The sequence below is a fragment of the Microtus pennsylvanicus genome, chromosome 1 (assembly GCF_037038515.1).
Source record: "Microtus pennsylvanicus isolate mMicPen1 chromosome 1, mMicPen1.hap1, whole genome shotgun sequence".
Classification (NCBI taxonomy): Eukaryota; Metazoa; Chordata; class Mammalia; order Rodentia; family Cricetidae; genus Microtus; species Microtus pennsylvanicus.
Window position 1 is genome coordinate 75379448 of NC_134579.1, and position 12477 is coordinate 75391924.

General features: G+C 38.5%; 1 gene segment (V, D, J or C); it reads right to left on the bottom strand.

The window, feature by feature from the left end:
* Window positions 1–4549: 4549 nt before the first annotated feature.
* On the bottom strand, window positions 4550–5193 carry LOC142847954 (immunoglobulin lambda variable 6-57-like). The segment is given in 2 exon segments: window positions 4550–4944; window positions 5061–5193. Coding segments are annotated over 2 exon segments (426 nt in total).
* Window positions 5194–12477: the final 7284 nt, after the last annotated feature.

Below are 12477 nucleotides of genomic sequence, written 5' to 3' on the forward strand. Positions count from 1 at the left end.
TTTTTCAAGGTTTCTATGCCTATCAGTATAGCCACTGGGATTAAAGGTGTCTGTTGTTACTACTGCCTTGTTTAATGCTGACCTGTGCAGCTATTTCATTCTCTGATCTTCAGACAAGGTTTATTTATTAAACTACAAGTGAAATGCCACTACAAAATGATGCCTAGATTTCAATGAAGATGAATGCATAACATAACCAAATTTATGAAAAGAAAGTTTACAGCACTAAGTACCTGCATAAAGGAATTGGAGAACTCTATATCAATTACTTAACAGTTCAGTGAAGAGCTCCTGAACAAGACAGAGGAAATAGTCACAAGAGGAGTAGAAGGAAGGAAATAATCAAATTGAGAGCTGAAATCAAGAAAATAGAATCAAAGACAACAATACAAAGATTGGATAAAAAAGGAGTTGGTTATTTGAGAAAATCAACAAGATAGACAAACCATTATCTAAATTAATTCAAATGAAGAGAGAGAATATCCACATTAACAAAATCAGAAACAAAAAAATGGGGACAAAACAGACACTGAAGAAATCTGAAGAATGAGGTAATATATCAAATACCTGCACTCCCTAAAATTGGAAAATCCAAAAGTAATGAACAAAGTTCTTCTTGATAGAACCACATTGCAAAATTCAATCAAGGTCGGAAGAACACTTTAAATAGAACTATAAGCCATAAGGAAATTGAATCTGCAATTGAAAGTCCCTCAAAATAAAACGTCCAGGACCAGATGGATTTAGCACAGAATTCTAGCAGGCTTTCAAAAAAGAGCTAATATCAATACTCCTCATATTATTCCACATAATAGAAACAGAAGGTACATTGCCAAATTCATTCTATGATGCCACCATCATTCTGATACCCAAAACAGACAAATAATCAGCAAAGAAAGTTGAAATACCCTCATTAATATTGATGCAGAATACTCAATAAAATGCTCACATACTGAATCCAATTATATATCGAAAAGATCATCTGTCATGAACAAGTAGCCTTCATCCCAGAGATGCAGAAATTTCAACATATGAGAGTGAATCAATGCAATCAACCATATAAACAAACTGAAAGGAAAAAAGCCACATGATCATCTCATTAGATGATGAAAAAGCCTTTGAATAAATCCAACAGCTCTTCATGATAAAAGTATTAGAGAGATCAGGTATACAAGGAACATTCCCAAACATAATGAAAGTAATATACAGAAACACCAAATTAAATGGAAAGAACCTCAAAATGCTTCTACTAAAATAAGGAACAAGACAAGACTTTCCATATGATCCATATCTGTTCAATACAGTGCTTAAAGTTATAGCTAGTGCACTAAGACAACAAAAGGAGACTAAGGGGATATTTAGAAAGGAAGAAATCAAAATATCATTATCTGCAGATGGTATGATAGTATCCACAAGTGACTCCAAAATTTCTACCAGATGTTAAACAAATTTATTGAAGTGGCTAGATTCAAGATTAATTCAAACAAATCAATAGACCTCCTTATATAAATAATAAACAGGCTGAGAAAGAAATCGAAGAAATAACAACTTTTGCAATTGCTACAAATACTAAAAAGTATCTTGGTGTAATTCTAATCAAGCAAGTAAAAGATGTCTATAACAAGAATTAGTCTTTGAAGAAAACAATTGAAGAAGATACTAGAAAATAGAAAGATGTCCCATATTCATGGAGCTGTGGGGTTAACATAGCAAAAATGGCAATCTCACCAAAAGCAATCAACAGATTCAAAGCAATTGCCACTTAAATCCCAACACAATTCTTTGTAGACCTTGAAAGAGCAATCCTCAACTTCATAAAAGCTCAGAATATCTAAAATAGTCCTGTATGATAAAAGAACCTCCAGAGGTATCACCATTCCTGATTTCAATCTATACTATGGTGCTATAGTAATAAAAACCATATCATATTATCATAAAAATTGACCAATGGAATTGAATAAAAGACTCAGAAGTAAATCCAAACACCAATGTACATCTGATTTTGATGAAGAAGACAAAAAAATTATACAATGCAAAAAAGAAAGCATCTTTAACAAATGGTGCTGGCATAACTGGATGACATCATGATCATGCAGAAGAATGCAAATAGAACGATATCTATCAATCCACACACAAAGTACAATTCCAAGAGATGAAAGACCTCAACAGAAACCCAGACACAATTGAAGTGATAGAAGAGAAAGTAGGGAATAGCCTTGAAGATATTGGAATAGGAGACTACATCCTGAATACAATGACAATAGTACAAACACTAACACTGACAATTAATAACCATATCTAACAATATATATATCACTAAAATATAGAAAAATTCAAGAAACTAGACTTCAAAGCATCAAATAATCCAATTGAAATTGGGCACAATTCTAAACAGAGAATTCTCAACAGTAGAATTTCAAATGGCAAAGAAACTCTTAATCATCAGGGAAATGCAAGTCAAAATGACTCTGAGATTCAATATTATTCCTGTTTGATTGTCTAATATCAAAAACAAAAGTGAAAACCCATGCTGGATAGGATGTGAAGCAAGGGGGAATACTCATCTATTGGAGTGCAAACTTGTATAGCCTCTTTGATAATCAATATGGTTGTTGCTCCATGGTGGCTCCCTGACTCCACTTTCTTTCTCCCAGCATCCAGTTTAGCTTTCCCCCGCTATCTCTATTCTGCTAAGGTCAAAACAGCTTCTTTATTCATTAACCAATAAAAGCAACTTCACACACCAGTGATCAAGCTTCTTCTATAGATATTTGGGTGCTTTCTTAATGACCAGAATGTGCAGTTTAAAGACCAGGGGAACTGGGGAAACATGGCAGTGTCTGCTTGCTATGCCCAATTCAGCATGCTCACTGCCTCCGTGATCCATGCACAGTGCCCCATCTCTAGGCCTACAGCTGGTCCATGTTGCTACCAAGCAAGCTGTAGCACGTTGCTCACAACCCCCATTAAAATGCTTGGTCTCCTAAAAGAGCCAGAGGTCGCACTGGCAGCATGGCCCAGAAAGCTGATATCTCAAAGCAGTGCAGTTTTTTTTCTGCTACCTGACTCAGGAAAACCTCTCCTAAAGGAGCTGTGGCATACCACCAGCAAACAGCAAGAAGCTATATTAAACTCTGTATGTTTGTGTCTAGAATTCCTTTTAAAGCTCTCTCATGTTTTTAAGTGGATTTTAGATGGCCATGTGGGTGTCAATTTGTAGTAAGGAGGACACTTGTTTGTTCCAGCTACCCAAAACTGAAATAATCACACAGAAACCCATATTAATTAAATCACTGATTGACCCATTAGCTCTACCTTCTTATTGACTAACTCTTACTTCTCAATTACTTCTTAATGGGTTACTTTCTTAACCCATCTCCATTAATCTGTACATCACCATAAGGTCCTGGCCTACCAGCAAAGTTTCAGCACATCTGTCTCCGGCAGCAGCTCCATGCCTTCTCCCTGACTCTGACTCCTTTCTCCCAGGATTCAGTTTTGTTTTCCTTGCCTAGTTCTGCTTTAGACCCAAAGCAGATATATATAACCATATATATGTATATGTATATATACATACATACACACATCAAACCATATATATATATGGTTTGTTGAGAAGAGGTTTCCTGCATAGCCCTTGCTGTCCTGGAACTTACTCTAAAGACCAGGCTGGTCATGAACTCACAAAGATTCCCTCTCCCTCTGCCTTGCAAGTGCTGGGATTAAAGGCTTGAGCCATAATATATATATACTATATAGACATATAGACAAAACTATTATTAATACAGTGTTTTTGGTTTTCTCTGGCTCTTCACTGATTTTGCATTGTCACCTTTTACTATTTCAGAGCCATGCTCTTCAGAGCTTTACAGATAAAGAATCATTAATAAAATGGAATAGGCTCTATAACACTTGCATGTCCATTGTATGAAGTTTTTAAGTGCATTTACATGTGCACTAGGTTTTCCCTTAACAATACATTATAGATCTTGGTTGGGTCATTAATAGAGTTGAATAACACAGACTTTCTCTTCATTAGAATATGACTATATCATCAGAACAGTCAGTTGAATTCAATACTGCTATTTTGCCTAGCAACTGGGGACAGAATTTCAGGGAGATCAAACCTCATTCTTATGCCTTAGTGAAATAAGAGAGAGTCAAAGGTAGAGGTTCCTTAACAGATTAGAAAAACTTCTTGAAAGAGGGCTACACCCAAATGTGGGATTTCCCATGTTATAGATATATTTGGCAATACAGAGAGTTAGTGATGTCATAATGGAGGGAAAACATGAAAATAGGCAGGTGACTCACAGTCACAGATGGTGATAAACACATCACACAACTGAGGAAGTCTCTAACCAAAATGTCAGTCGTATTGCCATCAAGAATTACTGTTTTAAACCATTTTTACTTCATGGATCAGCCATAAATATCTAAAGAACACAGACATCCAAATGAGAGAGGAGAAAGTAGAATAATGCACTGAACCTAGAGGAGATTATGATTTGTCAATCCCAATAGAGTTCCTTTTGTAGGAGACATGAAATAACAATAGTCCTTTTTACAAGACAGCTACAGCTGGTGCTCTATGGAGTTTTTGTCTTACTTCCTCATAATTCTCACCACTGTGTCTATTGCTACTACTATCATAAGACTGGCAGTAGTAATCAGCCTCATCCTCAATCTGCAGATCAGTGATGGTCAGCGAGGCTGAGTTGGAGGAGCTGTCAGTGGAGCCAGAGAACCGATCAGGAATCCCAGATGGTCTTTGATTGTTATAATAGATCACATTGGTGGGTGGACTTCCAATGTGCTGCTGGTACCAGTGCACATAGTAGCTTCCAATGTTACCACTGCTGCGCTTGCAGGAGATGGTGACTGTGCTGCCAAGAGACCCTGACACAGAGTTCGGCTGAGTTAGCACAAACTGGGCACATGATCCTGTAAAAGGATGATAATAAAAATCAGTAAGGGCAAGCAAATCTCATTCACAAGGAAGAATAACCCAAATATCCCAAGGAACAGTTAGTCTCCCAGAATTGTTTAAGTCCACTGACCTGTTAAATGATGAAGGAAGATGAGTAGTAGTGGAGTCCAAGTCATGGTGATGACACCCAGATTCTGCTTCCTGAGTTCAATGAACTGACCAGAGCTGGGTGCCCCTTTTTATCTGGCTCTGTGATTCTAAATGCAGGCTGGATCCATGCAAATACTTCTCTTCCTTTGGATGAAGAGGTCCCTCCTTTTATTTCACACTGGGTCTGATTGTGAAGTGAAAAGACTACATATGTAGAGGACTTGGGCTCCACCAAGTGGCAGGATAGAAAAGCCTGAATGTGAAAGGAAAACACCAGAAACTAGAAAAACATCACTCCCCAAGTGCAACCATGCTAGTTCCCCTTCCTGCCAACAGTGAGACCATTTGGGGAGTCACATATCCCTATCTGGACTCTGAGTCGAACATGAATTATTTATTAATTAAATTCTGTATATGTCAATTGACACAGTGGGTAACCCACTTTATTTTGCATAAAGAATTAATGGTTTGAGTGGCACACCTTTTTTAAACTCTAGAACATTGGTGATTGCAATGTTGGTCATTTCTATGTAAGAATTTATTAGTTTATTGTCATTTAGAGTGGATTACAGCAGTGCTTGCTGCTAAATGTGCTTGTTGTTCCTGTAGAGGAAGTGATTTTCATTCCTACAAACCATGTCAGATAGCTCACAACCTCCTGTAATTCCAGCACTAAGCGATCACATGCCCTTCTCTGGCCTCCTCAGGTACCTAGACACAACTTGTTACCCCACCAGCCAGAGGGCACACCTAGTCAACATTTAGATTGACTACCATCTGCTGTGCACATATTAGGTCAAAAAATACAGTGAAAATATAGCTGTTGTAGTCTTCAATGTGATTTCTAAGAGAATCCCTTGACTAACAGTTAAAAATTTATAGTGTTTTAAAAATCTAGTAAGAAAGAACAACATATAAAATTGTATATACTGAGACTAAGTTGTCGAACTTGAAAATGTTCAGTTTCTGAGTCTTTTTTTTAAATACTGAAATAGGTACTGTCCATGAAATCATCGAATTTCTTTGTTGGTAGAAATGTTTTTTCCTAGGCAATGACTCCATCAGGATAAAAAAGCAAATATGAAGTATAGCTATGAGGTCACTACTCATCTAGTGAATGGGATCAAATAACAGGAAGCAGATCACAAGGTAGCTTGGGTAATACAGCTCAATGGCATCACTATCTGTGCAAGTGTGGGGAAGCAAGTAGTGATTTCTGAAAGATGTGGTCTTTTCAACAGCACTGTCCCCTCAAGATCAATGAATGACTGTCCTCTAATGGGTATAAACATATCCATGAAAAATATGTGGGGATGGAAGTACTTCTTCCAGGGAAGGAATTGAGGTAAGGTTAAAAGAACTTGGGTAGGCAAGAAAAGCAAAAGTATACTTCCTGAAACTTTCACTTCTTCCTAGAAAAGTCTTCAAGGGGAAACAGCTAGAAGGCACAGGGATGGGCATCAACACAGAATCAGTCTGAGACACTTGGGGACTCTGTAAAATACCCAAGCCAGAATCTGTTTAACAGACCTTTAGTCTTCTCCAATCCTGAATGCATACAGCTGTCAATGTCCACTTCCCTACAACTTCATCTGTTTTTCATAGTCATTCAATTCTTTTTCCATGCCAGGGAATGACCTTGGCAATTTTCTAAACAACTACTAGCACCCTAGGTTACATACCTTGGGGTCTCTAATCTAGTATTGTAGTTGACCACTTTTCAAGATTCTCTTCATGACTTAAAATATCAGGAAAGAACTTGTAAATAGCCGTGACCCATGTGGTACTACAAAGCCCTTTCAACACTAAATGATAGTCATCCACAATTGCATGATGGGAAATTCAGTCAGCTCCACTGAATTGTGCAGAAGGGGCTTGGGCTCTGATTGAACAGGCTGGAAAGTGATTTCAACATTGAGAACCAGGGCAAAGACTTGAGCTGGAACTCTTTTAGCCAGTCGGCAAATACGGTAAATAGGACCCACAAGGAACTGATTTCCTTTCTATCTCATTAAGCACTAAACATTTCTGCTCTTGTATTTATTTATTTATTTATTTATTTATTATTCATTATTTATTAATTTAATTTATTTGAGACAGAGTTTCTCTGTAACTTTGGAGCCTGGCCTGGAACTAGTTCTTTTAGACTAGGCTGGTCTCGAACTCAAAGATAACTGACTGCTTCTGCCTCACGAGTGCTGGGATTAAAGTCATGCATCACCATTGCTGGGTCTGCTTTTGTTTTTTAATGTGCTGTGGAAAACATTGACTTCAAGAATGTTTTGGACATTGGATTTTACACAGACATGATAAGATTAGAAATTCACTAAGGCCATGAGAGTCATCTCTCACTTCAATAAGAGTAAATAGAGAAGAATGCCCCCACTTCTTTCTAGTGGGAAAGAGGATACAGTTACTCATTCCTATCTTGGTAAAATGCCGAGAGGATGCTCTTGTAAAATGCAGAGGAAGACAAAGAAGATCTGGAGATGTTCCAGCGTATCTTCTTTTATGTACAAATGGGACAGTAGTCTGCAAGTCTCCACTGCATCCTTACCCATTTTGGGTGTCTTGGATTCATAGGCCTTACTAAAGAAATACAGGATTTTTTTTCTTTACCATACATAATCTAAATAAGTCTCCACTGCTGTGAGAAGATTCTGGCATGCATTGAGAAAAAGATGGACCCCTTTTTGCTAGGGGGAGTTTAAGAACCTGTTGCAGAGTTCTGTCTTTTCTAAGCACTTCTTCCAAATGTGTTCCACAAAGGAAGCACTGTCAGAACAGGGAAACAGGGGTGCATCAGATGCAGAAGAAACACTCACTATTGTGAAACAGGAGAAAAACAAGGCTCTGAGCTCTCAGACTGTGAAGTCAGACTAAACCCATGAGATAAATGTGGTGTGGAAGGTGGAGCCAGAGAAATGGAGATGCCTAAGCTCTTTTGAACCCAGAAGAGCATGAGTGAATTCCAAACATTGAACACTGAGCTACAATGATTGTATTTGTGCCCTGTTTCTTCCCCCAGTGGGTTAGAAAGTGGGTGATTTTAACAGCCTCTCTGAAGATTCTGCATAAGACTATTTCTGTCTTGATAAGTGGATGGTACCAAGAATCAGGCATATATGTTAGCTCCTGGGATTCCATTAATATACCATTGGCCATTTGTATAGTAAACTAATGAATTAAAGCCTTCCTGCCTCCTTTCTGAAACAGGTTGTATCTCCATTTCTATAAACTTGTGTGAAATACTATTCACTGGCAATATTTCCACCTTAGTTTTGGAATCATGTGAGCCTGGACTGGAGCAGTATCCACATTGCATGTGCTCAGTAAATTCGGCAAATGAGAATTCTAATAGAACTCCCAGCTTGTGTGGTTTATGGTAAATCAAATGCTTTGAGGACTGGTGGGATCATAAATGTCTTAGAATTCAAATGGAGCTGTGCACAATCTGGGCCTGAATCTCTGAACCAGAGACAAGATAGCAATATGACCACATGTGAAATATTAAAGGAAGAAATAGGAAGATGACAAGTGTCTGAGCCATGCTTAAGGCATGGAAATTCCAATACTTACAGAGCATTTTCCATGACAGACCAGACTGAACTACGTATTCCCTATTGAAAGACCAAATATCCAGACTTAATCAGAATGGATTAAGGAGTGAGGATATGAAATGTGCAACCTTGCCCCAAGATTTCAAACTCCCCTTTTCAATCCCAATCTCTTTGCAGTTTGTAAAAACTGACTCCAAGATCTCTCTACTCAGCAGACTTCTCAAACACTCTTCTCACAAGGTTCACAGAGCTCTCTGGTTGGGCGAGTATAAAGAAACCAAAAAATATTACAAAGTACCAAACAGGTTGTCATCAGAAGTCTATCCAGGGTCTCAGGTTAGACATTGATAATGTAGATAATTTTAATGACTTGATATTCTTTGCTCATGGGTGTTTACTACCACTCTCCGATTACCGTTATAAAGTTTAAATTAGTTTCTTTTTTTATTTTTAATATTTTATTTATTTTTTTATTGAGAAAAGGAAAAAAGAAGTTTCCCCCTCCTCCCAGCCTCCCATTTCCCTCCCCCTCCTGCCACCCTTATCCCCCTCCCCTCACTCCTCTCCCCCGCCCTCTCCAGTCCAAAGAGCAGTCAGGGTTCCCTGCCCTGTGGAAAGTCCAAGGTCCTCCCCCCTCCGTCCATGTCTAGGAAGGTGAACATCCAAACTGGCTAGGCTCCCACAAAGCCAGAACATGAAGTAGAATCAAAACCCCGTGCCATCCCAGCACTCGGGAGGCAGAAACAGGCAGATCTCTGTGAAGTTCGAGGCCAGCCTGGTCTACAAGAGCTAGTTCCAGGACAGGAACCAAAAGCTACAGAGAAACCCTGTCTCGAAAAATCAAAAAAAAAAAAAAACCCGTGCCATTGTCCTTGGCTTCTCATCAGCCCTCATTGTTCGCCATGTTCAGAGAGTCCAGTTTTATCCCATGCTTTTTCAGTCACAGTCCAGCTGGCCTTGGTGAGCTCCCAATAGATCAGCCCCACTGTCTCAGTGGGTGGGTGTACCCCTCATGGTCCTGACTTCCTTGCCCATCTTCTCCCTCCTTCCGCTCCTCATTGGGACCTTGGGAGCTCAGTCCAGTGCTCCAGTGTGGGTCTCTGTCTCTATCTCCATCCATCGCCAGATGAAGGTTCTATGGTGATATGCAAGATATTCGTCAGTATTGCTCTAGGATAGGGTCATTTCAGGTTCCCTATCCTTAGCTGCTGTTAAATTAGTTTCTAAATGGAGAGTTTGCCTTTCCCTGTTCCCCATGTACAACCCGATAGACTTGAACCTATTGGACTAATCTATACTGGATATAAGAAGGGCAAATTCTTTGGGTCCAAACAATATTCACTGGACTCAACAGCAAGTCATGTGTTCAATGTTAACCACTACATTCAGTTTATGGAGGAGCACAGGCTTTTTGTGTATCTTCTATTTATGCTTATAAATATTCAAATACACTGACATGGTAGATAACTCTATTCATGGTATAAAGACTACCTTGTGTTTTCTGTAAAGTTTACTTGATAACTTACAAAGCCTCATAGCATAACAATATGCACATGGGTAAAATTAATTGATATGTTTAAAGTTTGGGATCAACATTATTTTATGTACTGTTATAACAGCACTATCTTCCAAGTAAAACAATTGCTGTGACAGATATATAAACTTGCGAAATATATCACAGCTAGCCTTATTGATCAATAATCTTATCATGTCTCATAAGACAAGGATCTGAGCAAGTTACATAAAGTGTGAAAACTTCTGGTAAGATCAATAGAATTATTGGTCTACTTCTTAGCAATTACAAGGACTGGCTTGGAGAAGTTTAAAGGGTTTGGTTAATGGCTTTTCCCCAGCTTTATCTATATATCACACAGTTGTTAAACACCAGTCTGATATAAATGGCATTCTGGTTGTTTGATAATCCTACTTGATGGCTATACTATTGTAGTTGCAGGTTTACAATGGATCATGATTTTCCAGAGCCAATTAAGTCTCAGCACACTGTGGAACAACTCTCAACATGTTCTGTAATTGTTCTCTTCTATTTTTTCAGGGAGGCCACGGAAACCCTACCTGTTCTTTAAGAAGTATAAAGTCTAAAAAGAGGAGAATCAATACTACAGAAAAATTTCTTTGGTACTGCCAAGCAAAACCAGAGCTAAGCAAGGCTTTTGAGTTATCTCCATAAACATCTGAAAATTTCTTTGAAAGAAGAAAGTTTAGAGGAGCTAGAAGTTCCTCTCAAACCCAACTGGCACTTAAAGAACAGATCTTTAGGTTGTCTTGACGGGAAAAATAAAATAAGTGTGATAAATTTTGGCAGAGTGTATGATATTAAACACTCAGCAGGAAGGTACAGCCAAGGAGTCAGATAATAGACATGTTTCTTTAATGGTTCAAGAACTCACAATCCATGAACATTAGGCTTAAACCTATATGAGATGCTCTTTATGCAACTGTTTTTCATGAGATTTCCATCTTGGTAAGAAAATGCAACTTGACCTTAGCAATTAAACAGTGCAGTGCCTATCTGCAACCAAGGGTGGTGAGCCCACTATTATTTTAACCTAAGAAATCAAATCATAGTTAAATATATACTCTCCCTCTCTAGAAACCATCCATGAGGGACAGGACATCGTGAGTCTAACTACTCCAACAATTATCAAGGTACCTGAAAGCGGATCCACTGTTCATTGTTCATCATTCTCAAAACTAGACTTTGACTGGTTGCTACAAGGTGAGATATTCCTGGGACTACTTATTCTACGCTGCTGTGGTATCAAGGCCTCTAGCATTCTCCTATACACTTAGTCTGCCCCTCTGCTTCTATGGATAACCCTGAAGATATAGTGCCAAATGGACTGCCCTCCAAACTTTTGCCGCATCTCCCTGGACCAGACACAGGAACTATTCCCTTTATAAAAGTCCCCTCTATTTCAGACTGATGACACCTAGACTGTACCATTCAGCTTAAATCAGCTTGAGAAGTTGTGACCACTTCCCTGATATCAGGATGTTTCATTCTCAGAGATAGGGGAATAAAGGAGAGTTAAAGAAACATAGGCAGGCAGGGAAAGAGAAGGCAGACTCCCTGAGATGGCAGTTCCTTGTTCTCAGAAGATTTTGTGAGGAGAAGCTGCAGGAGAACACAGTTGTGGCTATCTAGACAGGATCAATATGAGAAAGGAAATGACCCTGGAACCTGTCAAATACCCAATTTAACATCTGTTAAACAAACTTCTAGCCTTAGTGTCTATTCTTCTGTTCAATGCTACTAATTTCCTTGTCTCTGTGGCTTAGAATCTGTCCTTCTCAGCCACTCAGTTCTTTGTCAGGGACATGGAATGAACTAGACAATCCTATGGATAGCTTCATAGGCCTGTCAAAGGAGGAATGAGAACAAGAAAGAAAATGGTAGAGATTTTTTGCTCTGTGACTAGATATCTAGATAGTTGAGTGCTAGCCAAAAATTCAGATTTCTTCTGTCTTGTGCCTGTAGAGGTTTGATCAGGTAATCTATGATGATTTATCATCAAACTGATTTTCTCTTAATACGTGCTGGGATGGATGCTTTTATCATTGAATGTTATAAATCCTCAAGGAAGTCATCACTAACATGGATGCGCTTTAGATCAGAATGAAATGTTAAAAGAGAATGCCTGACATGCACATTTTTACATGAACACCAAAAATAACAATAGTATACATGAACATTTGAGTCTGAAGGTGGGTATATGTAACAACTAAGGACATACAGTCACGACCTCTATCATTTGTATTTAAAAACTGATATCTGTCCTCAACTCTATCTCTATGAAATAACAGTGTGTAGTAAAC